Consider the following 26905-nt stretch of genomic DNA (forward strand, 5'->3'; position numbering starts at 1 on the left):
CTTCCGTGGTTTGCAGATGGACACAAAGTGCATATCACTGACCTATTGCCCTCCCTTTTTCAGTGATGGGTGTTGCCAGGTGTGTTATTTTGTAATGCAAAATTTCTCTCAAGGGTTTAATTCAGTGCCTTGTCAAACAACTATGGATAATATGTTCCTGCCCTTATATACTGTCCACTCTCGGAACACTCAAAAATCCTAAGCTGGTTTTGGATCAGGAACTTCTATAATCATCTGATTCCGTGGGGCTGCAGAACTGTAGCTGACAGCCAGCATGAGTAACCTCTTAAAATCATCTTAATGGAAAGTATAGAAGTTGTGAATAATCCCGTTAAATGAAGGAAAGAAAGTGTTTCATCTTAAAATATTTAGAGCAGATGCATCATTTGAGTAAGAAACCAGTGTGCCTGAATTAGAAATGTCATAACGTCAAAGAAACTGAGTCAGTAGTTCAGAATGAAGTGACACAGCTTTTAAAGGAAGGCAAGCAACACTGCTTTCCAAAAAGCATCAGAAATACAAATTGTGTACACCTAAAAACAAATAGTGTGAAATATAAACATGGGAAATAACGCAGAAATAAGAAGAGAAGAACATCCCCCCCTGAAAACCAACAACCTAAATTAAAGTTCATCTATTGGCTTTGGAACACAAACACTGTTTTCTTCCGAAAGGGTGCCGGCACTGCAGTAAGGACACACTTTTTCCTGCTAGATGGGTCTTGGAAGAGCCTTTGCTGAGCTAATGCAGTAGAGCAGAGTGAGCATATTCTTCTCTTCGTATGCAGTTCAAGCTCACTTTTATCTTTTCTTACCAGAAATGTACATTTCTAGTATTACTGCAAATCAGCTTAGACACTAAAGCAAGAAGCAGCTACCTAAAAAACAGGCAGTCTGTCTCATTTTAGACATGGCCTTTCACTCCTGGTCCTGTGAGCAGGGAACTGGAGCAATCACACACACTGAGCATTCCCCTTTGCCTGTGTTGCAACACGACACAGGAGCCCCAAGGAGGAATAGCTTGAGCTCGTCCTAGTGCAAAAGAAGGACAAGAGATAACACTGCCTGTGCACCTAACGTGGAAATGGGGTCTTTGGGTCCAGAGTCCACCCTGAGCAAGCAGAGTGGTCCATCCTCCCTTCCCTGCAACAGCCTTTGGGATAGAGCAGTTATCTTGTCCTCTCTCTATTTTCCTTTTTAGCATTGAACCCCATCTCATTCAGGCTTTAATTAATGACAGTCCCTGCCCCAAGCAGCTTGGTAGTGGGCCCGATCAGCCTGATGTCATTACTTCACCATGACAATTTCCTAACTAACTCCATGTGATATTCCATCTGTCTGACACTATTAAAAACTTTTTATATAGCCTTTATTATTGTAGTTGCTGAGCTCCCCACGAACATCACAGTGAGGAAGGGAAGTGCTGTTATCCCCTCAGAGGCACAGACAGAGCATGACCTGTCAGGATCCCACAGCAAGTCTTATCAGGGAATTAAATACAGGTCTTTAAGTCCTCCATCAGCTCGAGCTGCATGGTATGTTAATGTGGAGAATCAGGATGCTCTCGAAGCGGCAAGCAAATAGGGAAAGTATGAAATTGTATGTGAGAATTTTATTATTTTTTAATAAAATCTTACTTTATTTTTAATAAAGGCAAGATTATGGGCATGATACCCCAGTAAAAGCAGTTAAGCATCTTTTTTTTTTTTTTTTCTTCCTGACTGAAGTAATTTAATAACAGCACAATCACACCTTGTTGTTAGTCAGACGTGACTGAGAAGCCACCAGGAAGTTTATGGTGAGATTCTATTTGAAAAATATGAAGTTAAAGCACATCTGAGTTGTCTTAGTGACCCTCAATTTTGTTTCCCAGAGCTTGCTGCCGTGCAGTCTGCTTTATATTGAATAATGGGTGGGCCACCAAAGGCAACTGAAAGTGCTTCCTGGTGTTCAGCAAAGAGAAGGGTCTACGTTTTAGCCCTCAAATAATGCAGATTGGCAGGAGCACATACATTTTTAGCACTGCACACATACACCAAGTCAGAACAATGTTTATGCATCTGTGTTGTAGACAGATATATCAAATTACCCTTTTGGGTATGACAATACCAAGACAACATTAATTCTGCTGAATCTGATTTTTGGACTCCACAAATGGAGTGCAACAAGGAGGGGACAGGAGAACCACCTTTGTTGTTGCTTGAGACAGTTTCACTTAGTCCCAGATTAACTCTTAAATCTTAGTTTATTTAACTCACTGAATATTTTTCTGTAATGGGCACAGATTATATTGTAAAATCTCTTTAAAGGTCAATTTAGAACCTTCTAAGCAAATAAACACAAAATAAAAGGCATTGGAGCTGTTATCTATCTGAGAGCTTAGCTAAAGGTATGCTATGGCTTAATTTGAACCAGGAGAGCTGGATGGAGATTGCATTTAACCAGAAACGCTGGCAAAAATATGCCTCAGTAGAGCCAGAACCACATGTGGCCATTCCACTTTAATTGTGCTTGTTTTAAAAGATAGGTCTTTAACATTTACCCTCTCCATGCTTGCTGTCTCTTTATGAACTGAAAATAAAAACTCCCCAGGCAGTCATACTAAGACCTCAAGCCTGAAACTTTTCAGCTGAGTCAAAACCAAAACCTGTGCTGAGTCTACCCCGTGCCTTGCTTTTTTTTTTTTTTTTTTTTTTACCCATAAGAACATTGGACTTCTCTGCTGTTTTTTTTCCTCCAAGTCCCCAGGCCGGTCCTAACCCAGGGAGGCCGTGTTTTGATACTAAATGTGTCTCCTTGGTGAGGTCAAAGGCAGTGGCAGCAGCGCTACTGGTGCGGGGGCAGCCTGCTGTAATGTACTACAAAACACCAAAGTACGCTCAACAATAACAAAAGCATTAACCGCTGACCCACAGCTCGCTGAAATTCAATCCCACCATTAGGCAAACATGAAAATGAGGTCCCAGAGGAAGGAAGGTTCAGATGTTCAAGACCAGAGATATTGGGTGAGGAACACAGGCGACGAGATGGAAGTTGCTGCAGACTGAGGGGAGAGAAGGGGAGGTTGCCAGCTCAGCGGTAGGATCTTTTAATACCATAAATTTCAACATGGACTGGGCAGTCAGTGTTTTTGCTTCACTTTGGAACAAAGCAAACTAAAAATGATTTATAAGAAGGATATCTTTCACCATTTTTAGGGACACATTTAATGGGACACAGTTTGATTTCCCAGGGGTCGATTCAGAGCTTCATGTTTCTACATTCGTTTGAAGTCTGGTGTTTGTGCCAATGTGTGGGTGCTCACACCAAAGCTGGAATGGTTCAGGAAGTTGGAAGAGCTAAACCTCCAAGTGTGACTCAGTTTTATATCATGTCAGATGGTCACAGATTTCTGTCCCAGCAGTGAGCAGTGGGTCTGGGTGCTGCAGGGCTGAGCCAGCAGACAGATGGGGGCACTGGCAGGACTGACAGTTGTCATCATAATGTGTTGCTTTTCTTCCCCAGAACACACTGAGTGCAGATGACCATTCTCCTGAAGACAGCTTCACCCTGAACCCCGAGGACCACAGGGAATACCCCGATCTCCAGGCTGCCCACCGGCCGTTCCCTAAGCAGCGATTCCGGCAGGAGAACGGGCACACGTCCCTGCAGAGAGACGGACCCAGATCTTTCCTCCTGGACCTCCCAAACTTCCCCGACCTGTCAAAAGCAGACATCAACGGGCAGAATCCCAACATTCAGGTACAAATTTATGTTAACACATCTGACTTTTTTTATGTCTTGCATGAAGTTATTTTACTAAACCAAGACAACTTTCAGCCTGGCTTCCGTGGCACGCTGTCAGAATAATCTGCCTCTACCAACAGCACCGAGAGGAAATGTATAGGGTATAATATAATATCATGTAGCATAGTATTAGATATAAAATATATATATAAAACATATCTACTGTATACTTTTTGTCTCCAAGTCAGTGCACATATTTCATTTTTTTTTCTGAATTTCTCCTTAGATAGTGTTGATTGCGTAAGTGTGGGGATCAGTGTAGACCTGTTTATGATGCCAAGCCCATCTTTGTGATTGCCGTTTTGGAGCATATTAACTTCATTGCTAATAGATGGGTATTTTAATTTCTATCTTAGAAATTTCTATCTAGATTTATTGTTGTAAAATTTGTTTGTGAACAGTTAGTTCCTCTTTTGCTATGCTTTTATAAAATGGAAACATCTCCAAAGGTTGTAAGAGAATAAATCTTTCAGTCTCAGCTCAAAATGTGCTGTATGGAACCGAGACTTAATTTCTGCAGCAGCTGCTTGGAGTTAAAAAAAAAGGTTGTCTGCAAGAAACTTTGTTATATGTTATTCCTCAAACTTTTCTTGGGTTTGGAACAGCCTCTTACAAGCCACTTACATCTTGAAACTTCAAGGATTGGAAAGAGGAAAAAATGAGTGATTTGTTTTTAATTCAGAGCCTTAAAGCAAAATTGGCATTAATAAGCAGTCCTTTTTAACCAAAACAATAAATTCAAATGTTGTTCTGCCTAAGATGTGCTTATAAAAACAATACACTAATAGATCTGGTTTTCTGGTTAAATTAATTCCTGGCTTCTTACAGTCCCCCAGCCCACAAAATTACCATGCTTTTGATACGTCTAAGAAGTACGTATGTAAAGATGTAATAGATCTGCTGGTGAGAGGCCAACATGCTCAGAGGGCTGGAGCACCTCTCCTGTGAGGACAGGCTGGGAGAGCTGGGGCTGGGAGAAAGTTCCAAGGAAACCTTAGAGCCCCTTCCAGTACCTAAAGGGGCTACAAGAGAGCTGGAGAGGGACTTTTTACAAGGACGTGGAGTCAGAGGACAAGGGGGAATGGTTTTAAACTGACAGAGGGTGAGTTTAGTTTAGTTTTAGGAAGAATTTCTTTACTGTGAGGATGGTGAGGCCCCTGGCACAGGTTGGCCAGGGAAGGTGGGGATGTCCCATCACTGGAAGCGTTCAAAGGCAGCTTGGATGGGGCTTTGAGCCACCTGTTCTGGTGGGAGGTGTCCCTGCCCATGGCAAGGGTTTGGAACAAGATGATCTTTAAGGTCTCTTCCAACCCAAACCATTCCATCATTCTGAGATTGGGTGAGAACAAGCTGCCACTCCACTGCATTCACCACAGATGACTTGCAGCATTTAGAAACCTCACAGATTTGGGTCAAGTGTGGGTCTGATACTTGGGGGGCCAAGGTAGGAAACACGTTCAACATGTGGTGACTGAACAGTTCTCTCACACTAGGTAGGAAAACCCTTTCAGAAAGCCTTAGGAAGGGAAGGTTGGGAAGCTATAAGGGCCACAGATTGTGGCATGAGGTAAATAATGTACATCATTGTTTGAACAGAATGTAAACCAGAGAAGGACAGGAAGAAACAAAAACCTTCTCTGATTGGTAACAGCATACTGTGTTTAGACCCAGGGAATAGATAAAAGAGATGGAAACAGTTCCCTGGCTTGTCTTTGTAGTAACTGCTGCTGCTGTGACCTCTTTTTCCACCACCTGATCTTGGAAATGTGTCAGCAACTCTGTCAGCAGTTTTGCTGGACTCTGAGAATTGGGAAGACTAGTCCTGTAAACTGGAAAACATTGGGCAACTTTGATCCCAGAGCTCTTGTGCACAAGGATGAGCTCTTTCAGAAACAGATTCCCTAAGTCCTGCATTATATTTTTACTCTGCATTTATTCTGTTTGCTTAGGTGTGTAAATAGGGATATACAAAGTTTCTGGTTGACAGTCCTGCAGTAGGTCAAGCCTCATGGAAATAAAACTCCTATTAAATCCTTGCAGAGTCAGAGAAAGTTTATTTCTTTGCCTAAAGGCCATAAAAGGTGGCCTATTCTTTTAGGAAAGGAAGGGTTATAGTGAACTCTTGCTCTTTACCATATTGACCTGAACAGAAATAGTGACACTTGTTGACTTGTAAATTTCTCATCAGCTGTTTGGCAGGTGAGAGCAGAATAGATGTTCACTTGTCTTTTTGCACAGTGGCTTCAGACTGTGGAAGTTACAATCCTGGGAGTGTTGATTTAAAAGTCCTCCTGGGACCGGGAGGTTGGAAAGGAGAAAAAAAAACCAGCCCATGTGTTAAGATGGCACAATTGCCACATTTTCTTTTCAAAGACTCACAACCTCTTTTCCCTTCTCCTGGGCTATAAACTTTCCTAGACCAAAAATAACATTTTTTGAAGGAAATTATACCTGGAAATTTTAAATACCTAGTAAAGAGACATAAAATTCAGATGAAAAACCAGGTGGAAAAGATACTGCAGTGAGTTCCCTTTGTGGCCATTCCTTATCTGGTTCCTGTGAGATGGCACTTGCTCTATGATGCCCTGCTGTGTGCCCTCTCAGGGAGGAAGTGATGAATATCAGAACACCATCCCAGGAATTCAGAAAGCTTCCATGCCCCCCAGGTACTGCTGTATTTATCAGACGATAAATAATCAAATGTAAGTACAACAGACAAGAAAACCCTTTAGAAACAACAGCCAGAGCTGCAGTAATTCAAATGCAATTTGATTCTTTGCATGCAAGACCAAGACAACACTTACTGGCCTTCCTGTGGTGTTCCAGCCTTGTAAAACCTCCCCTCTTTTCAAGTGGCATTTTGGGCTTTAGCGTTGCTTCCACGCTGATTGTTTGAGAGTAACCGCAGTAGCTGCTGTTGAGCAAAGTCTGGCTCTTTGGTTTGGGGTATTTTGTTTGCTGCTTTTTTGTCATTTTAACAGCTCTTGTCAATGCCTGGAAGACCTCTGGATGAGAATGTGATTACAAGAACTGATCACGCGTTTTCTTCGGATTTCCTTTCACAAGTGGAAAATCCCTTTTTGTCTTGGTTTGCACTCCTTTGATGACCTTGTAATTGGGCAGGGTTATTATTCAGAGTGAGAATTGTTCTTACCCCTGAGTAGCAGAATGATGTCACGTGGGAGGTGTATAGGAACCTGCCTATTTTCCATTTCTGATGGGTTTCTCTTGTCTGTTCCAACCAGCCTTCTACAACATCTGCTCTTTGCAGCTGACCCTCTGTTTGAAGCCAGATGTTTCAACTTGCAAGTGAACTTTTGCTCTTGTACCCTCCCTCTTTTTCTTTTTCCTGCTGGTTTCCCAGGCTTGTGGACTGTAACAAGTGCAGGTAGTGATGTGCTGCTCTCTGTTGCCCCACTGCTTTGCTGCTTCCCCAGCAGTGCTCAACGCCATGACAAATGAGCAGAAAAGGGAAAACTTACAGAACCATAGAATGGTTGGGGTTAGAAAGGAGCTTAAAGATCTGCAGATTTCAAATCAGCTCTTCATTTCCCTCACCTCCACCTAGACTGCGTGTCACTTTTCACACATTTTATTAGATGTGGGTTTTAGGTATCATTTTATATTTGAAGCTTGCTGGTTTCACTGCATTAGAAAGCAACACCCTCTTGGTATTATCACCAAAGACTCAGTAGTATCTGACCAGTTAGTCCCATCTCTAATTTAGCACAGGAGGAACTGGAAGGCTCCAGTAGTGCTTGTTTCTTGTGATTCCTGTAAGGCTTAATAATTTGAGGTAGTAGCAAAGCACTGGAAGCACTTTTTGATGTAACCTTCAGGAACTAGCTAGTCCCTCTGGCAAGCTGCAGAGATTAGTGTAGGCAGAGCAGGGGGCCAGAAGGCCACAGTTAAATACCAGAAATTGGTATTGAAAGTGGTTTAACTGTTGCTACCTCTGTGCAGTTTTCTTAATGTCATGGTGTATGTAATAAGAGCTCACTGCAGAGTGCAAAATTCAGAGCTCTCAGGAGTTTGGTTTGGCCCATCAGAGATTACAAATTGGATTGACAACATTACAATATAAATTTCGGGGTTTGAGCCACCTTGTCCTCTTTGCTCCTAGAAGATTTTGAGGGCCATTCACTTTCCATCGAGTCCTGAAAACTGTTCTAAGTGACATGACACAACCAAAAGTAAATTGGTGTCACTACTGATAGCATTTTAATTGGAGTTGTTAAGTGGTGTAATGCTAATTTTACCATTTTAATCCCTTATCATGAACTCATTTCTCTTCTGTTATAGTTACCTTGTTGCTGACTTGCACAGATTCATCTTTACAGAGTGGCAAGTTCTGCATTAAAAATATGCATCAATTGCATGAAAGACACAAAGGTCAGAAATATCATAGCATCCACAGCTTGCACAATATTGTAAATGTAGTTTTTCTTGAAACACAATCTTCCAGTTGCTTAGGGCAATGTTTACACCAATAAAGTGAATTCAAAAACATTGTCTCAGTAAACAGGATGAACACAGAACTCTTTGTGCGCTCCAACAGGCGGGGATAATATTTATCTTCTGTATATTTTTGGCCAGGAGAAAATTGGATGTTGGTGTCTGACGACATCTGTGCTTGATACACTTGTTTCATTAGAAATTGACTGCAAATTTGTTGGTCTGACATACCTACGCCAATTGCTTTTAACAGTTTTTGGAGGAATGTCCTTAATTCATAGCTTATACAACCATAAAAAAAAAGTGGCTTCATTTTAGGTTGGAATACTTCTGGGGATGATTGTGGATTTATACAAGAACTGTGTTACCACAGACATTTTGGGAAGCTGGAGGGAAAATAAAATCTTTACAGTTTTGATAATCACTGAAAGAAGAAATCAGTCTTTGAAACCGTCTCCAAGATAGAAATACTAAACCAGACCCTTTTTTTACTTTTTAAGAGGGACATGTTTTTGTTGGAATAGCTATAGAGCGTGAAAACTTTTCCAGAGCTGCTCTAAATGCCCGTTTTTTATTATTCTAGTTCTAGATCTGATTCCCTTTTTTCCTTCATGTAAACAGCCTCCAGTATAGGAACTGATCAAACAAGTTCCATGTTTGAGGACCATGTATATGTACAAGGAGATATAGATAGATATATATAGATATGTAGATATATATATATACACACACAAGTACAGTCATAGACTAATGGTGTTAAGTCTATCCCTAAGTACTGGGAAGAATTCAATGAATGCTCATTTTTTCCAAATTTTAGACTGGGAGCAATTGTTCTCCTAAAGCAGCAGCCTCTTCTCACACCTCTGCCCTAACTTTTAGGTCCTGTGATGGAGGGATTACTGGGATTAGGCACTGATTTCCTCCCTGCCTCTGGCAGGTCCATAAAGTTAAATGGAGCTGGGCAGGGCACAGCCAAGTCCCTGCAAAGACTGCAACAGAGCTGACTGAAGCTGCCTCCTCATTTCTGACAGTGGCAGTTCAGACAATCCCAGGATTCTCCACAGAGTTTCTTTCACTCCATGGTTTTTATGCCACATATTAAGCAAACACTTTGGTAACCAAAGCTTAAAGCAGCAGAGAGAGGGACATAGGTGTGTGTCAGGCTACCACATTGCTATTTTGGAGTTTTAAATAGGCTGTGTGTTGGAAAACTCATTTTAAAGGCCTTTGCAATAAGCTTCCTTAGTGGTAAAAACAGACTGAAGGGGATATCTGATTGCACAGGTATGTCTTGAAAGTAAATTAGTGACAGTGCTGGTGAAAGTCTGACAGTGCTGGAGGTGTGTGTGTTCCATCTGCCTTTCCTCACCAGTGTTAGCACCAAGCTCAACAGGAGTTTCTCTAGCCCTACAAACCCTCTTTTCCTTAAACTGGCTTGGCATCATTCATCAGTATTTAAAATCAAATCCCTGTGGTTCTTCAAGCTGTACCTGGCTGAAATAATGCGAGTTCATGCTGATTGACTGTCACACAGCTGCAGATTAGCAGAGCAAATGGAATGATTATCATTGTTTTTTATCAGAGGGTTTGGTTTGAGGTTTTTTGTTTTGTTTGGCCTTTCCACTTTTTGCTGAGTCATTGCTTACAGAGTTGGTGTGGTCTTAAAAAATACTTGCTACCAAAGTTCTGGAGTCGTGCTAATTTTCAGGTGGGGAGCACCAAAGCCCCACTACTGGCCAGTGTTTGCCGCTCAGTAACGTGATTTCCTTTCACTTATTGTGAAAACTCTGTTTTGCTTGGACAGATGCAACAGTTTTGAATCCCTGACCTAACCCTGATGTTTTCAAAGTTATGAAATCCGTTTTAATTCTTGGTCTGTAGAAACTGAGGTTTAATGAAGTAATCATGCCGATTCCATGCACAGCCTGGGAGTGAAATCCCTCTTGTGTAAAGATGCTGTTGGGCTGACAACTGCACTTTCCCTTGCTCTTGCCCCCTGTCTCCCAGTGGACCTTCATAGTAGCCTCCAAGTTGTTTCATTTCAATGGCTTTGTCTGCGGTCAAATGCAAAGCGTGAAATAGGTCCAAAATCTCCTTTCTCCAAGCAAAGGATGTGTGGGCATTGTCTGTGCCTGCAGCTGCAAAGACATGGCAGCACTGCTGCTTTGCTTCCTATGTCCCACTCCTCTGTAGGCTTCAGGTGGCTGTGATCTTTTCTTTCTTTTTCTTGTGTCTTGTGATTTTACTAACAGCAGTTGTATAAAACTAACTTTTTATCCACGATGCACATCCACAGAGCCACATAAATGACTTTTTTTAGCATAATAGTACGTTATTCTGGTTTTTCTGGGTATGTACAACGTGACTTTGAAAGACTGCTTTGCAGCTCTATAAAACATTGAGAATGCCTCTATTAAACTTTATAGACATATCTGATAGTCACTTCTCCTTGTTTAGCCAGTCCAGTGTAATCACTGAACCATGAAACATCAGAGCATTTTATGATCTATCTGTGGCCAAGGTTTCTGATGGCTAGTCCCTGCTTCTACCTAAATAGCCACCTATGTGCACACAGTGCTCACAATTGCACATTGTTCAGCACAGAAAAGAATTTCACAGTTGCACATTGTTCGGCACAGAAAGGCAACAATCAAGGGTTGCTCCTACACAGAATCATATTTACATTCGTGATGTCTGTGAGGGAATGGGGCAGCAAACTTTGAATTTTGGCTTTGGGCTTCTGTAGAAACCATAAGCAGGTTGACCATAACAGGCCATTATACTCTCCAGCATGAAAAAAGGACCTACTTCACAGGGCTTTGCAGCAAGTCCATGGTTGAAGGAGCTGCTGGTTCCCATAATTGCCTCAGAGCGTGGTTTCATGTAGCGGTAACGGCTGGGCTGCTGCCAGAGGGCAAGACAGATGCAAACCCAGAGGTACTCCAGGCTCTGCATCTTCACCTTCACACTCATGGGCTTGCTTAGCCCTGTCTTGAGTCAGTCCAAGTCCTTGGAATGGCTTCTGCACTCTCATGTGCTCTGTGCTTTCCTCAAATTCAGGCGCAGCATAATTAAGAGTACAGATTTAGGTTTTCTTTTTCCTCCTCATGTATGTTCAGCTCTAAACGTCTTTCCCCCATAAGGCAGAAAACTGCTGCAAAGGTGTTGGGCACAGCATGGGTTATTATTTTGTGCAGGATTTTTCCTGGCCTTTGTTCCAAGCTCCGATTCAGCAGAGGTAGCAGAAGGAACCACTCAGCCGCCGCGTATCTCTGGGCTCAGTAATCCCCAGATGGTTTTCAACATGTGAGCCTGAGGGTGTCGCACAGCCCCTCTGCAAGGCAGCACCAGGCATTTGCCTTTGCTGTATAGAGAGTTTCCCCCTGACCAGGAGGAGGTACTGACAGCCAGGCCGGTCTGTGTCGAACCCCACAGGTTACCATTGAAGTGGTGGATGGCCCCGACAGCGAGACAGACAAGGACCTGCAGAAGGAGAGCGGCAAGCCCAGCTGGCCAGTGCCGTCACCTGACTGGAGGAGCTGGTGGCAAAGGTCCTCCACCTTGACTCGCATGAGCAGCGGTGACCAGGACTACAAGTACGACAGCACTACCGAGGACAGCAACTTCCTCAACCCTCTCGGTGGGTGGGATGGTCGTGCGCCCGGGCACCGGACGTTCGAGTCCAAGGAGCAGCCAGAGTATGGTGAGTTTGCGTTCCAGGCCTCTCACGGGCACCTTGGGATTGTAAAAATGAGCTCGGGGGAAATGAGAATGGTGAGGCAGCGCTGAGAGCAGGCCAAGCAAAATAGGATTTTTCAACATGTGGCTTTTGTTCATCAGCTTTTAAAGTACAAATCTGTGCAGATGCACAAGCTGTACTGTGGTAGCTGCATTCCACTAGTAAGTCTATAATCTTGCAAATCATACCAGTTATCCCAGAAGAGGGGCTTTTTTTAGTCCAAAGTGTGCTTTTTTTTTTTTTAAAAGCAAAGGAAACAAGGTTTCGTATTTATTTTTAGAGTAAGTACAAATTTAGAATCGTGCGGTGGTTTGGGAACCAAAATACAACTAGTGGATAAATAAGCAGGATCTAAAACATGGTAGTATTTGGTGGATGCACAAATAAGATGAATTATGTTGGTGCATGTGTGGGGAGTGGCATGTGCAGCAGGAACATTGTGTATTTGCGTGTGTAATTCTCTTCCAGATGTGTCACGGCGAAAACAATTGTTTTCAGCTTGTTGTATGAAACAGTTGCAGAAACTAGAAACAGAGAGGAGCTACAGCTATTCACTGCCCTGATGGGCTGTAACCATCCACACGGGAATGACTCAAGGGAGGTGAGCTAAACTGTGCTCACAGGAAGCTCAGAGCCCCTTGGATTTAAGTTGAATATAAATACAGACAACTTTTAGTCAGAACAAGGTTTCAAAACCACAGTGCTTTTAACCCTGGCACTTTTTGTGTTCTCCAGAGTGGCTGTCATGCACTGATTCAGTCTTATTTTTCCCATGATTTGGTTAACTTTAAGTCCTAGAGCCTTAAAAATCAAAAGAACCTTTTTTTTTTGGAATGGTCTCTTTAAACACATACATATGTATTAAATTTTGTGGCCAAAAGATTGAAGTCTATCCCTTCTTTTTGCACCTACATTTATTTGTGGGCTGGCTTTATTGCCAAGAATTCGTATCTTAGGTACTTATTCATTTAACTTAAATAAAATTGCTTTCACAAGTAATTGTGGTAGGAAAAAAAATACTAAGAATTACAAAGGCAAAAATAGGAAGAACAGGTTGAGCTCCAGCTGAAAACCTAATGTGATACATTCAATACTGCAGTGTAAACACTAAGTAGATAGGTCTAAAACTTATCCTAGAGCTCTCTGCTGCACACCAGAGCATCCTATTAATTGGGAACACTCCTGGCCTTCCGACTAACCTAAAATGCCATGTGCCATTGGCCTTGTCCAGGAGGATGTAGAAGCAGATCCTGTCCCTGTGGGGATTCGAAGCTCATTCTTCCCATTGACCTGCTCACACCTTTCATGGCTCTCCCTCCTCCTGCCCTGCCAAAAATCCCTGCCCACTCTGCTTGCCCTTCTTGGGCCTCCCAGCCTCTTGGACAGGCATTGCACCTGCTCACCTGCCCTATGCCTTGCCAGCCGCACGAAGAAAAAACTCCTGGAAGTTGGAAAAGAGCTGGGAAGGAGAGCAGGGCCAGGGCCAGAGGGCAGATCACATTTTCCTCAGACATCTGATGCCTTTTCAGACTGTTGCAGTGCCTGCCTGTTGGCAAATCCCAGAACTGTGGGTCTTACACATCGATGCTGACCACGGTCCTCATCCCACCCTAGACACTGTGGTGGCTTCCCAGTTGTCAGCCATGTAAGAAAGGGAGGAGAAACACATAGAGGTCCCTGCCACGAGGAACTCACATCTCAGGCAGCTTGCTACGAGCGAGATATATAACCTTCCCATACTCCTGGCAATAAATGTTTAATAGCACCCCACAGAGTTGTCGTCAGTCATTACATATGGTACAAATCAAGTTACGTGTTCTACTAACCAGCTCAGGAAGCCCACAGACAGCAGGGCTGTTGAGGGAAGCAGGAATGGCGTGTAGCACAGGGGCCAGGGAAGGCAGGGATCTGTCCCTGGGTCTTGTGCAGCTTAGGTACTCTCACCTATAGCTGTGGAGCAGGGCTGGCTCAAAGCCACCAAACCAGATTTTGCTTTGCTGCCAGTGCTGGCGTAACCCCAAGGAGCTACAGCCACAAGTTATGATCACAGGGTCAGTTAAATATCTCCTGTAGGTCACAGAGGAAACCATCAGGCCAAATGTTCCTTCCTCAGCTGGGGAGGCAAGAAAACTGGGAAGTGTTCATGGGCTGTGTTTGGTGGCCTTTACCAGGTGGGACGTGCAGCAGCAAACAGAGCAGACTAGTGCTGAGGGATTTGAATACTTACAGGGGCACCGAGCCGTGGTGGTGCAGACTTGGTATCCTGTGCCTTTGGCTTTCTACCAGAAGAAAATGAAGTCATGTGTCATTTTCAGAAGATGCCTGCTAGTAAAGAGTTAGATTTGCTTAAACAGTTAGATTTGGTGTTGTTTAATAATTCACATGAAACACTACAAATTGCACGTTGCCCTCAGTGCAAAACGTGTATGTGGTTCCCTGTGCTCAAAGCATATTCCTGAAATATGTTCCCTGTTCAAGGCACCGAAAAGCAAAATTGCAATTTTCACGCATGACCCCCAGCTTCCCATAGCCCAACACGCAGCTTGCCCTAAAAATTAATTAACTGATTACTGTTGTGCTCTTTCTGTGTGTTCTGAAAAGACAAAAACCAAGAAAACTTAATTTATCCCTTGCCTGATTAGTCTGTGGTCAGCAAACGTATTCCTATATATGCAGGGAAATTATGCGAGTAGACGGTTAGTTCACGACCCAGCTTTGCAGCTGAGGATTCTCAGCTGCCAAAAGGTCAAGAGAGAAAGGAAATATTTTTTCAAATAATGTTGCATGCGTTTCCCTGAGGAGCATCAAGTGTGAAAACCATTTAAACAGCAGGCTTGCGCCTGGCGCTCGGCCCGAGCTTCAGGTAGAGACATCTGGATCCCATTCTTGTTTTGCCTTCTTAATAAAAAACACTAACACAGTAGTTTTTGGGCGGTAGGAGTTTTGTTTCTTCATTTCCTTCCTCATCTTTGTTCTTGCCCAGATTACATTGACGGGGAGGGCGACTGGAGCCCGTGGTCCCCGTGCAGCGTCACCTGCGGGAGCGGGAACCAGAAGCGGACGCGGTCCTGCGGATACGCCTGCACGGCCACCGAGTCCCGGACCTGTGACAGGCCCAACTGCCCAGGTGTGCTCGTGTTCGCTGCTGTCAGGGGGTAGTGTGGGGAGAGGTGATCTCAGAGCTCCTGGAAAAGACCAGGGCCTGTTTGTTCCCTGGTAAGGTAGGAGTTCCGGTGGGAAAAGGCACGGTGCTTTTCAACGCCGTTTATGAAATGGCAGGTCCTTTCAGAGCAATAATGTGCTGGTAGATGCAGTCCACTATCCCCTGGAACATAAAAGGCAAGTACAGGTTTTCTTTAGGTCGTTTTTGTGCACAGGCATTTTTTATTCCAAAGGGTGCCATTTACTCTCTTGAAACAAATTTGAATTCATTTTAGAATTTCACACCAGCTGTGCTGTTACCTCAGCGAGCTCCTGTTTTGCTGTGCAGTGAACGGGAATGCCTGCATGGTGAGCAGGGATGAAGGAATGTTTAGTTCTGGCTTGAATATATTCAGAAAATATGGCTCCTACCCATCCACAGGCATTGACATTTAAGGTGTCCTTCCTATCCCGCAGTCTTTACTTTGGCAAAAGCAGGGCTGAGCACTCAAACCGACATCATAAGAGTTTAAAGCTGCTGCGGAAAACCTTCCCGTGCTGTTCTTTAAATGCTGCTGTGTGTTTGGCTTTAGACCAGTTTGTCATGCAGTAGCTGCCACAACGCATGGGACGGGTGCAAGTTCATGACTTCCCAAGATCAGAGAGCAGTGAAAGCAAGCCGTGGTGGTTTGCATTACACTGGGTTTACTTAATGACTCAGAAAGGCAGAAATTCTTAAACTGGAGGTCAGGCCTTTTTTTTAATGGGAAATGTCAGAAGTAAATGTCAGAAGTGCTGGAGAGGAGACTTAGGAGGCTCGGTGAGAGAGTTGGAGAGAAGTTTCTCACTCGCAGATAGATGTGTGTCTCCATTGCAAGGCAGTGGCTGCTAGGCAGTTCAGGAGAAAATTGTTTCTGGATGCCCTTCATACATCCTAAAACCTCAATAATAAGGGGTTAATACCAGAAGAAAGCATGTAGCCCCCAGTTATATTCTCCAGTATTTATTACCAGCTAGCATCAAACAGTGGCAAAGTTGAAAGAATACATTATGTCGTATAACAGACCTCCAACAATCAGCAAGAAAAATATATTCACTCTTTGAGGCTGTGCTGACATTTTTAAAATTACAAGGGCAAAGCTCAACTTCTGCTGTTTATAATTCCAGCAGTGAATTACTGCCTTGTAATGGGTTCTTGGGTATCTATTATTCTGCATCTAGTGCTGCAGTTAAGGCAAAACCCTATGATAATTTTATTGAAAAGTGGCCTGAGGCTGTTTTGAAGCTTTGCAAGCCACTATTATGGCCCAGTTCAGGACATCAGGAGAAAGTTCATTGGCAAGGAGATGGATGGTGAATAGACTGCATTATTAACTATATAGTTATCCTCTATTAAAGATCTTTCTCCTCTCTTTAGAGGTCTTTAATTCAATGGAGAGGAAAAAAAAAAATAACCCAAACCTGTTCAAATGCTTCTTTGGGGAGATATTTGTTTTAAGGCTACATGGCACAGAAACATTGGGGAAACATTAGGCTGGTCTACAGGCTGGACTAAAGCAGCAACAAAAGGATGTTTACTTTGGCAAGATCAGTTAATACATTTTTCTGGCAATCTCTCTCTCTCTCTACTGATAGCAAACACTTAACTGAAGGTTGCTGGAAGATCCTGATATGTTAAGATCCTGATATTTTATTAGATAGCTATAAGTGGTGGGGATGGAATTGCTTGGAGAGATTAGTGTCATCTGCCCACACCTTTCAACTCCCTGGCAGTGGGAGAGGCCAGCAATCACCAGTCATCTTGTAACAGCATCATTCCTCCTTGTAATTCCTGAAAAAACTGTTTCCTACTTACAGAGATGAACTTATCCACCCGCCTCCAGGCATGTCACTCTGATTTACCTTCCTAACAAACACCACAGACTCCTTGGTCCTTATACTCCCCTCCAGCAGCAGCTTCAGATTGCTTGCACCTTGCAGAGCCTGGGGAAGGAGGGGATGGTGAGGAGGCAGCGGATTCCATTGTGTTTTGGCAGGAAAATGCCTCTAAACACCTCTAACCCTTGTTTGTCTTAGGGATTGAAGACACTTTCCGGACAGCTGCCACCGAGGTGAGCCTGCTTGCAGGGAGCGAAGACTTCAACGCCACCAAACTGTTTGAAGTTGGTAAGCAGCCTAGTCAATCTTTCAGTAATAGATAAGAGACTTCCTTAGTTTTTTCTTGGGACCAAGATATCGAGTTTAACCATTAAAAATGTCGGTAATAACAGCTATTTATTATCTTGCTTGTGTTTGTGACCTGCACCTTAGTTTGCTTCAGTCATTGAATCTTTCTCCTCTTAAGTCTTAGCAAATTCCTGTGCTCGTTTCATTCTAAAATGGTTATTCTCTGTCCTAATTCAGAAAAGAGCTGTAAGGCTTCACATTAATAGAGGGGGAAAAAAAAATCAAACACTCTTTAGCATTTTGCTGAAATAGCCTTGAATGGAAGATGCTATAAAAGCATTTTAGATACAGCTGTCACATAAAAAAAAAAAAAAAAAAGGCAGTGACTTTTATGAGCATGCATAGCTTTTATAGCTGTGTGTGCTGCAGAGGGGGTAGCCAGAGCAATTTTACAGTGCATGGCTTGGTTCTGATCTGTCTAAAACTCAGCCCAACCTCTGTACTGTTCTGATTTCATCCCTCCAATGAATCCACAGTGTGGCCACTCAGAGACACTGAATGCTGGGCTAACTGAATAAATAGTGTAACCCGGCACCTCCCTCCTATGGTGGCACAGCACAATAGTTAATGACAGCCAGGATAGGACTCTTTAAGGAGATAGAAAAACAGGACACAGATCACTAAGTAAATATTTTGCAAGAATGTTTGCTGTTAGAGTTTGAGGTCCCAGTTAGACCTGCTGCTGCAGAGCCCTGTTAAATAAGTGTGGAGCAAGATGAGCAGGGGGGTTTTGACAGCCCATAGCATGATACAGACACCCTAAATAATGTCTTATGTAGGAGATGTTCAACTGGATTCTCCCAAGACTCTTGCAAAATAATGAAGTGCCAGTATTAAATATGCTACTGCTCTATAAATCTCTTTAATCCCAGCTCTGGTGCCATTAAATCCAGCGACTCTGATGTTATGTCACATATGCCCTTTTAGAATCTGAATCACTTTTGGCTGCATTTGCCAGCTGTCAGTCTCCATGTTTGAACTACAGATGCTTGAAATACCCCTTTGGGAAAATGGAGACCCCAGTAGAAAAAAGTATTTGTAAATTTAAAAAAAAAAAAAAAAAAAGGGACTCAATTAGAGATTAAAACGAACTTCAGAAAAAGCAATCCAGGCCTTGCCTGGCATCTTGGAATCTCTAGTGTCATGAGAAACTTAATCCTTCAACATCTGACGCTTACTAGGTGAGTGTGTTCTGACTGGGGGTTTCAGCTGGAGACTGGCACCAAATCACTGTGATTTCCCTGTTCCTGTTGCTTCTTAACCCAGGATAGTGTCTCTTGTGCTGCATGGGGATATCAGCAGCACAATTAGAATGTGCCAGGTAGAAGAAGTGTCACAGATTCTGAGTGGCCTGGTCCTGCACTGTAACTCAAGACTAGCATTGCCTGAGGCCCTAAAGTCGGTGCAGGTGTGATTTCTTTACCTGACAAGACGGCACATTAACACATTGCAGGCAGGGCAGCAAACTGAGGCTGCCCATCCTTTCTAAAGCAAAGCACTGGTGCTGAACAGTTAGGCTTTACTGATTTGTTATCACTGATCACACCAACTGGGATGCTGCATAATTGTATCTTAAGTTTCCCTTTCCTGCCCTTAACCAGATACCGATAGCTGTGAAAGATGGATGAGCTGCAAGAGCGAGTTCCTGAAGAAATATATGCACAAAGTGGTCAATGACCTTCCCAGCTGCCCATGCTCCTACCCCAGAGAAGTTGCTTACAGCACTGCTGAGATCTACGACCGACTTAAGAGGAAAAACTTTCGCTGGAAGGATGCAAGTGGTCCCAAGGAAAAACTGGAGATCTACAAGCCCACGGCACGGTACTGCATCCGTTCCATGCTCTCTCTGGAAAGCACCACGCTGGCAGCACAGCACTGCTGCTACGATGACAACATGCAGCTGATCACCAGAGGGAAGGGGGCAGGCACACCAAACCTGATCAGCATTGAATTCTCGGCAGAACTCCATTACAAAGTGGACATTCTGCCTTGGATCATATGCAAAGGGGACTGGAGCCGCTACAACGAGGCCCGGCCCCCCAACAACGGGCAGAAGTGCACAGAAAACCCCTCAGACGAGGACTACTACAAGCAATTTCAGGAGGCAAGGGAATACTGAGGAAGGTTTTCCTCCTCAGAGAACTCAGACACAAAGTAGCATTCGTTTCCTGGATGCCAAAGAACTGGTGGTGGCTGCTGCGCTGGCTCCTTGACAGGGGTTGATGAGTTCCTTTCTAATGAATGTATATAGTTGTAATATAATACATAACTATTTTTCACAGTGTGTGTAATTTATAAACACATATCTCTCTATCTCACACACACCTATTTTTACATACAGACATACATAAATCTTGTCCTGGTAGGATTTTGTACTGCAGTAACGTTCATGTAATAACGTGCATTTCATTTTATTTCCCAACTGTAACATAATGGGGGGTTGGGGGGGGTGGGCAGCTGCCTTCACCATCAGGCCCCAAGGCCCCAGCTGAGGAGGCACATATTTAAAAATTGTTATAAACAATAGGATTGAAGAATGTACTTTTCCATATGGGAATGGTTTACAAGATTAATGCACCTACAGCATCAATTTTCTCTATAATTGATTTCATGACTGGTCATATCTAAGAAGGGAAGAATTTTTTTTTTTTTTTGGAGGGGTAATAGTCAAAAGTGAATACAAGAATTCCTGGCAATTTTTTTTCTTGGAATTCTTCCCGTTACCTTCCAGCTCAGGTCTTTGCAGTCCATCTGGGGTAGGCTTGCAGGAAGATGTAGCTGTGCTTTTCCTGAAGGTCCTGATGCTGTGGAGTCCCAAACAACCCACTCTTGGAGCCATCTCAGATATGGAGCTGCAGCTGTCAGGGCTTACATCTCGTGCTGGGGAGCAGATCTTCAGGGCAGCTACCTGTAAACTGAGCACGCTGTAAGTCTTTGGAGGAGTGAGGCCAGAGAAGTAATCTGTGTCAAAGGAAAGAAAAAAAAAAAAAATCACAACTCCTTCCTAGTTTTTAATATGAAGAATGTTTGGATCTGCCAGTTTCTTTCTTTTAAGAAAAGAAAGAAGTTTATTTTTTTAAAGGACAGGAAAAGTGGAATCCACACATCTCTGGAATAAAGCATGCAACCAGCCCTTTTCCCCCATTTTTCTTATGCTGAGTGCACAGTGTCCTACAGAAGTAGCTATTCTTTAAGGAAGCTCTCTGGGAGGAACTATGGGTGAGGTAAAATGTCTTAATTTTTTAAAAAAGCTAGCATTATTTTTGTAAAGTATTTATTGAATTGTAACAATAACTCACATGTGGGATATGTCTCTAACGTGAAAGGTTTCTGTAGATGGAACTTGACTGCCAAGAATACGACTGTTGTTAGGCAAAGGTTTTAATTCCAAATTTTTATAAAGTACATACATACATAATCCTGTCATTAAGCAGCTCATTCCTGCGTTCTTATGAAAGATAAAAATTACACCATGGGTAAATAAATACTTACAGTTCCATCCTGCAAAAGACTGCCTTGCTGCAAGTCAGTGTCTTCATTTGGAAGCCTAAGGCTCAGTGTTAGCAGAGAAATGCCTGGTTTTGGGCTCTGTGGTCTGACACACACGTGTGTCCTGCATGTGGAACCTCACACAGCGGCAGAGCTGACCGGCATCGCAGTCAGCCTGAGCTGGAAGACTCAAGACAATTCCTTCTGCTGTGTATGGACACACAGAGCTGATATTTAAGGTCCCTCCCAACCCAAACCATGCTAGGGTTCTGTGAGATGCTGCAGATCTTTGGCTCTGTTGGCATTTCGGGTCCAGTCGATTGCAACCCCACGGACAGGCATGGGGTGCCCCCAGCACTAACACAGGCACAACAACCCTGCCGAGTCTGGGCAGGGTCAGGTCTGCCCAGGTAGTCCAAATCAAGGAATTTAAAAGTTGCCGGGGCCTCTAAGCAAAGCTACTGCACATCTGCAACATCAACTGGTCTGCTGAGGCAACCTCAGCAGCTGGAAACGTTGGCCAAGTCATCGGAGCTTCCCGACACAGACTTGGGTCGGAGGTGGGGGGGAGACATGGATGTGTTCTAGCACAAGCTGGTAGTAACTAAACATGGTTAGTTGAGCAAGAGGGTAAACATGGGGATCACCCCTTAATTTTTATAGAAACCAGATTTTGTAAATTCTTGCAAGGTCATAAGAAGGCTCCACCAGCAAGTGGAGCCAGTTAAATTGACAGCAGATGGATGAAAGGCACAAGGAACTCCAGGATCAGTCACTTCATAGGGAAGGCAGGTATTATCTGCAACATGGGGGAGAGAGCTCTGCTCCTTACTTCGCTTTGGAGCACGCTGGGGGAACAACATTCTCGGGTTTCTCTGGGAGGGAGATGAGAGGACAATCACAATTCTCGAACTATAAAACGCATCCCTCACTTTGTGGAGTAGAAAATTATGCTGCTATTGAGAAATGCTACTCCACTGTTAACACAGAACATAACACATAAAGTGCCAGGGAAGAGGAAAAATTAGTCTAATAAATGAAATGACGCACAAAGTCTTACCGCTTGCCATTTGCCAAGGCTGGAAACTCCGAGGCAGCCTAATAATCTCTGATAGGACCCACCAGGTGTTTCATAGGATGACTTCTGGAGCACAGATCTAGAGTATCCACATTTCTGCAGTCTTAAGCAATGGTCTTAATTAAAAACGAAGTCTGTCCTACTTTATAATAAGTTATGATCCATTCAGGGCTGGGCTACTTTTTTGCTTCTTCATTTTATCTCCTTCCCAACGATCAGAATTGTAGCTGGAATGACTTTGTATAGTAGAGCTTAGCAAGGTGCTGGAGTTTACCAGGGCCAAATTTTGCTCAGTCTCTTAAACACAGAGCTGTTCATACTGGAGCAAGACCTGAGGAAGGGTTTGTGGCTTCCAGGCACAGGTCAGTGTTTAGGAGAAGGTGCTGTTGTGTTTCCAAATTACCAAAGAATGGGCATATTGGAACACTCAACCAAAGATATGAGGGCGTTGAAACAAGCAGAACTGAACAGGGAAACTGAAACAGGGAATCAGTCAAGCCATCCAACTTATTTTTAACCCCCAGTCAATCAGCAGATACAGATTACGGCACGGCTTCAGAGTCGGGTTGGTGGGAACGCCTTAAGTTGGCACAGCTGCTGTGAAGGATGTGTGGAGCAGTGCCCCAAGGCAGCCATAAATGGATTGGATCGTACCTTTGATGGTTAAAAGGATGAGTGGGCCTGGCTTCACATTGCCTGGACAGCTGCTGAGCAGCAAAATTCCACTGCCATAACCCGCAGCGAGGCACATGGGTTATAGGACAATATAGCGAAAACCAGAACCATACACACAGCCCTCAATCCCCACAGCCCTGCACCAGTCACCAGCTGCACTTCCCCCCCTCCCGCTGTGCAAACTGGTTAGCACTGTCAACACAAGGCATTCTTTGGAAAAATGCTGGGGAGCTCGTGGGGCTCTGCCTGTTCCAGACACAGCGTTCTGTGCTGAGGTGGTTGGGGTGGTTGCACCTGACACTTCCAGCTGGGTGGGGTCAGGCCAGTCGAAGGCAGGAAAGGGGGAAAGCTGCCTTTTCCTGTTCAAGAATCTGCCCCTGCCAGGACACAAAGAGCCTCAATGCCTCAGTCTCTTACCGGTGGTGGTGAGCACAGGCACTGAGGGAGTGCTGGTGATGGTCCTGGGAGCTGCTGCTGCTGAGGAGCTGCTGGTGTTCCCCGAGGCCTTCCCTTGCTTCCCTTCCTGTGGTCTCCATCAGGGCACCCCTGGACCTGCCCAGCAGCCAGTTTGGTTCACAGCACCCTGGCTTACTCTCAGCAGTATTCATCCCTCCCTGGAGAAAGTTACTCACCTTCAGGCTGGACAGACTATGCAGGAACCTGGAGATCACCGTTCCTAGCATGGACAAGACACTGGCAGGGCAGGGGAGCCTGTTCATAACCCATCCAGACACAGCTACTCTGCAGGCTCCAAGGCACCCACACAACCATCAGATGCCACATCAGGGGCAGTGCCACGGCAAGGCTCTCTCTAATCCAGAAGAGGAAACCTGCAAAAACGGACATGGGCAAGCTCGGATTTCTTTGTGCTCACTGCGTGCACCTGCACAGCCATGTCCCTCCCCTCCAAAAACACAAAACCCAGCGTGCTGAGGACGGAGGGCATCAGCAGCAAGACCACCAGCAAGCACCGGAATTAAGATGCCACTTTTCCCAGGAAGCTGGAGTGAGTGCGTGTTGCCGCCTGGCTGCGTGGCATTTCTGTGCCAGCTGAGACAAGCATGTGTTTTTCTATCACCAGCTTCCCCCCCTTCCCTTCCCTTTGTAACTTTTAATGGAAAAATGTGTGGGCAGTTTCCATTATGCCTGTGCTGTTTCAGACAAATTAAGGGGTTGGCTAAGAAATCGCTGGTTTCATATTTCATACCAAATACACACACATGCATATATTTATAAGTCCATGTAAATTAATTTAGGATATCCTCCAGTCATGCGCTGTATGGTGGTGTCTGCAGGAAGGGTCCCACAGCACAGCACTTCCCCGCTGCCTGCACAGGGCCATGAGGCTATTTTTGCACTTGCACAGAGAGGGAGAAGGGCCAGGAGGCTGAAATGGCAGCAGTCATTCTTCAGTTCTGCCTTTTACTTTCTGAGTGGCAGGTTTATTCATTTTTCCTTTTCAGCTGCACTGCTAAAGCCACAGACGCCTTTTATGGCTGTGCTAATTTTCTATCAGTTTATGGAGTTATAAATTTTTCCCTTATTTATTCTCTATCACAAGAAGGATCTGGGGGCAGGGGGGAATTTTCAAACATACAGAGAAGGTTTTCATTCAGTAAGCTGCACAATTTATAAGGGGCTCAGAATGTTATGTTCTGGAAGTGATAGCAGTATTACACAGGGCAAACTGGCCAAACCTAACACAACTAAGTGTGGGTGGCTCTAGTCTTCGGAGGAGTCCTTAGATAATATTTCCTTTTTAAAACTGAGCAAACAATATTACATGTGTTAAATGTCAGAGCTTACTGTTTATGATGGGCCTGACCAATGCTTCACTTCGAGTGGAACAGCGCTTCACTCCGGATTTCAGGAGGGCTCTGGTATGACTGTGAAACATGCCTGAAGCAAGGGACAGCATCTGCACACCATGGTGGTAGATGCAGGATGTGAGTCAGAAAGTTTGGGGAGCAGAGAAGGTTTGGGAACAAGCTGCCACTCCAGGCACCATCTTCCATGCTGGCTCCTGCCTCTGCACAGCTGTGCTTAACTCATTTGCTGTGCTTAGCCCATTTCTTTGTCCCCTGCAGCCATTCCCCTTCCCCGCTTCCCAGGGGCAGTGGATGTTGCTCAGCCACAAATCTGGCCTTGGAAAATCTCCACCTGCCTGAGTAGGGCTCCCTGAGTCAGGTGAGGAGACAGGATAGGTACTGGACCATCCAGACACGTGGCTCCTTGTGCCTTGCTGTGCCTGGCAGCCTTTACCATCAGGCAGTCAATGGGGAGCACTTCCAAACCATGGCACAGCCTGGCTTTGGCCATCCAACAGCACAGCTCCATCTCATGTGCAATTGTCCCAGCTGTTCCAGAGCATCCAGCAAGTGACAGCTTGGAGACACAGCAAGGTCTGCCACTGCCTCTGAATACCCTCAGTTCAGGGCATCAGTTCTCCTACTCAGCCCTCATCTTACAGCCTGCCTGGGAAACAGCCAGAAAAAGAGTGTGGAAACAGGAGGAGGTTCTCTGGGTTGAAAGGATGCAGTAACAAGAATGGTCAGTTCTGGGAGGAAAGAACTGAGTTGGAAAGCAGCCTCATTAAGGGTCATTAAAATTGAAATCAGCGTGTGGGTAACGATATCCTGAAGGAGGATGGTCTCGGAGAGGGGCAAGTCAGAAGGAACAACGCAGATCTTGAAAAGGAGCCGAGCAAAGAAAACACAGCACCTCCATCCCCAGCAGGCTAAGGACTTCCCTTGCCTGGCCATCCACTCACAGACCCATTCCCCAGCTGTTTCACCACCACTAGGTCCACAACGCCAGAAAAGCCAAATTAAAAGGTACAGCCTGTAGGTGTGAAGGGGAGGAAAGATTCCTGAGCCTGTTTTCCTGAACAAAGCACACACTGGCCACAAGCTCACAGAGCCCGCGGCACAGGGGTGGCTGCACCACAGCTTTGAGCTGCCCGCTAGAGGCCGATGGCAGTGGTTAACCTTGACAAATAACTGTGTTTTGCCCTTGCCCATAGCGGCACAGCCGCCAGCACTCCTGTAATTTAGTGTGGCTTTTGCTCAGAGGGTTCAACCCCCTTCCCCTCACCCCCAAATCAACCACGCAAAGGGCAGTGGTTTTGCCCCCTCCCGGCACCACCGACGGCACAGCGGAGCGTTGGCTTGGGTTTCTCTTCCCACAAGGAAAGGGAGGCCTGGCCTCACCTTCCCAGCACACAGACAGGAGGGACGGAGCCACCGGGGCTGCAGAGGCTGGAGGTGGGGGAGGAAGCTGACTCAGCCTCAAACACAACCTCATCCATCCCCGCTGGTTTGGGTGGCCTGGTTGGAAATGCAGAGTTGTTTTTGCACAGAGAGGGACTGTCCCCAGTCCCTGAGCCAAAGGGGAAGCAGCGGCTTGCTCCATCTCTGAGGGTCACCAGCGCTGATGGGGAGCAGGAAGGTGGGAAGCCCCAATCTGAATCTCAGCCCTGGGATGGAAACAGCACCCAGGCAGTCACACGGGGAGCTGGGCTCACCCACACCACAGGGCCACATGGACAGAGAGCTCAGCTTTGATGTCTAAGTTGCTGCTGGGGGTGTTTGGTCTGCAAACAAACCTTAGAAAGGAGGTGTCACCAGATAACTCTGGCTTTAGAAGATCTGCAAGGCCCATAGGACTATCTACTCCATCTGGCAGTTCTACTGTGAGCTGTCAAAGCATGTTTAAACAGAGCTTCAATGGGGAACAGCAAATTTGATAAAAACAGTGAGATTTTTTTCCTCCTGACAATATCCAGCTGTTTCTCCCACAGATTTGCCTTCTGCAAAGTTTTCCATCACTTTCAGCAGGTGTACAGCTGCTCTGCAACCTCTTCAAAGCCAGAGCCTTCCAGAGAGTTCACAGAATCATAGATGTCATAGAATCCATAGAGTCACAAAATGGTTTGGGTTGGAAGGGACCTTAAAGATCATCTAATTCCACATACCATCCTATGGGCATGGACATCTTCCATCAGACCAGGCTGCTCAGAGCTCCATCCAGCCTGGTCTTGAGAGGTTCATTGTCTGGCAGCAAAACACAGGAGGGAAGCAGCACCACTATCACCCCCCCACAGCTCAATAACATCTACCACATCACTACACCCCCACAACTGCCAGGAGCTGCTAGGCCCTTCCTTGTGCCAACACTCCCAGCTTTCCTTCCCATGGGCTGAGATTTTCAGGTCAAGCCACGTCTGGACTTCAGTGAAAACATTTGAAAGGGGACAAATGACAGCCTCCCCATCCTACCACTAAATTTCGCTGTGTCAGCTTTGCACAAACACGGTTG

At 44.9% G+C, this 26905-nt stretch overlaps 1 protein-coding gene across 1 annotated transcript; it reads left to right on the forward strand.

The window, feature by feature from the left end:
- Nucleotides 1-3494: 3494 nt before the first annotated feature.
- ISM1 (isthmin 1) lies at nucleotides 3495-20858 on the forward strand (the record flags this gene model as incomplete). Its single annotated transcript, XM_027883578.1, has 5 exons — nucleotides 3495-3740; nucleotides 11676-11943; nucleotides 14963-15106; nucleotides 17197-17286; nucleotides 18948-20858. Coding segments are annotated over 5 exons (1266 nt in total), but the record flags the coding sequence as incomplete, so codon positions are not given.
- Between the last annotated feature and the right edge of the window lie 6047 nt (nucleotides 20859-26905).

Source organism: Empidonax traillii, unplaced genomic scaffold (genome assembly GCF_003031625.1).
Source record: "Empidonax traillii isolate 1590-97213 ecotype Southwest subspecies unplaced genomic scaffold, ASM303162v1 scaffold128:size1411021, whole genome shotgun sequence".
Classification (NCBI taxonomy): domain Eukaryota; kingdom Metazoa; phylum Chordata; class Aves; order Passeriformes; family Tyrannidae; genus Empidonax; species Empidonax traillii.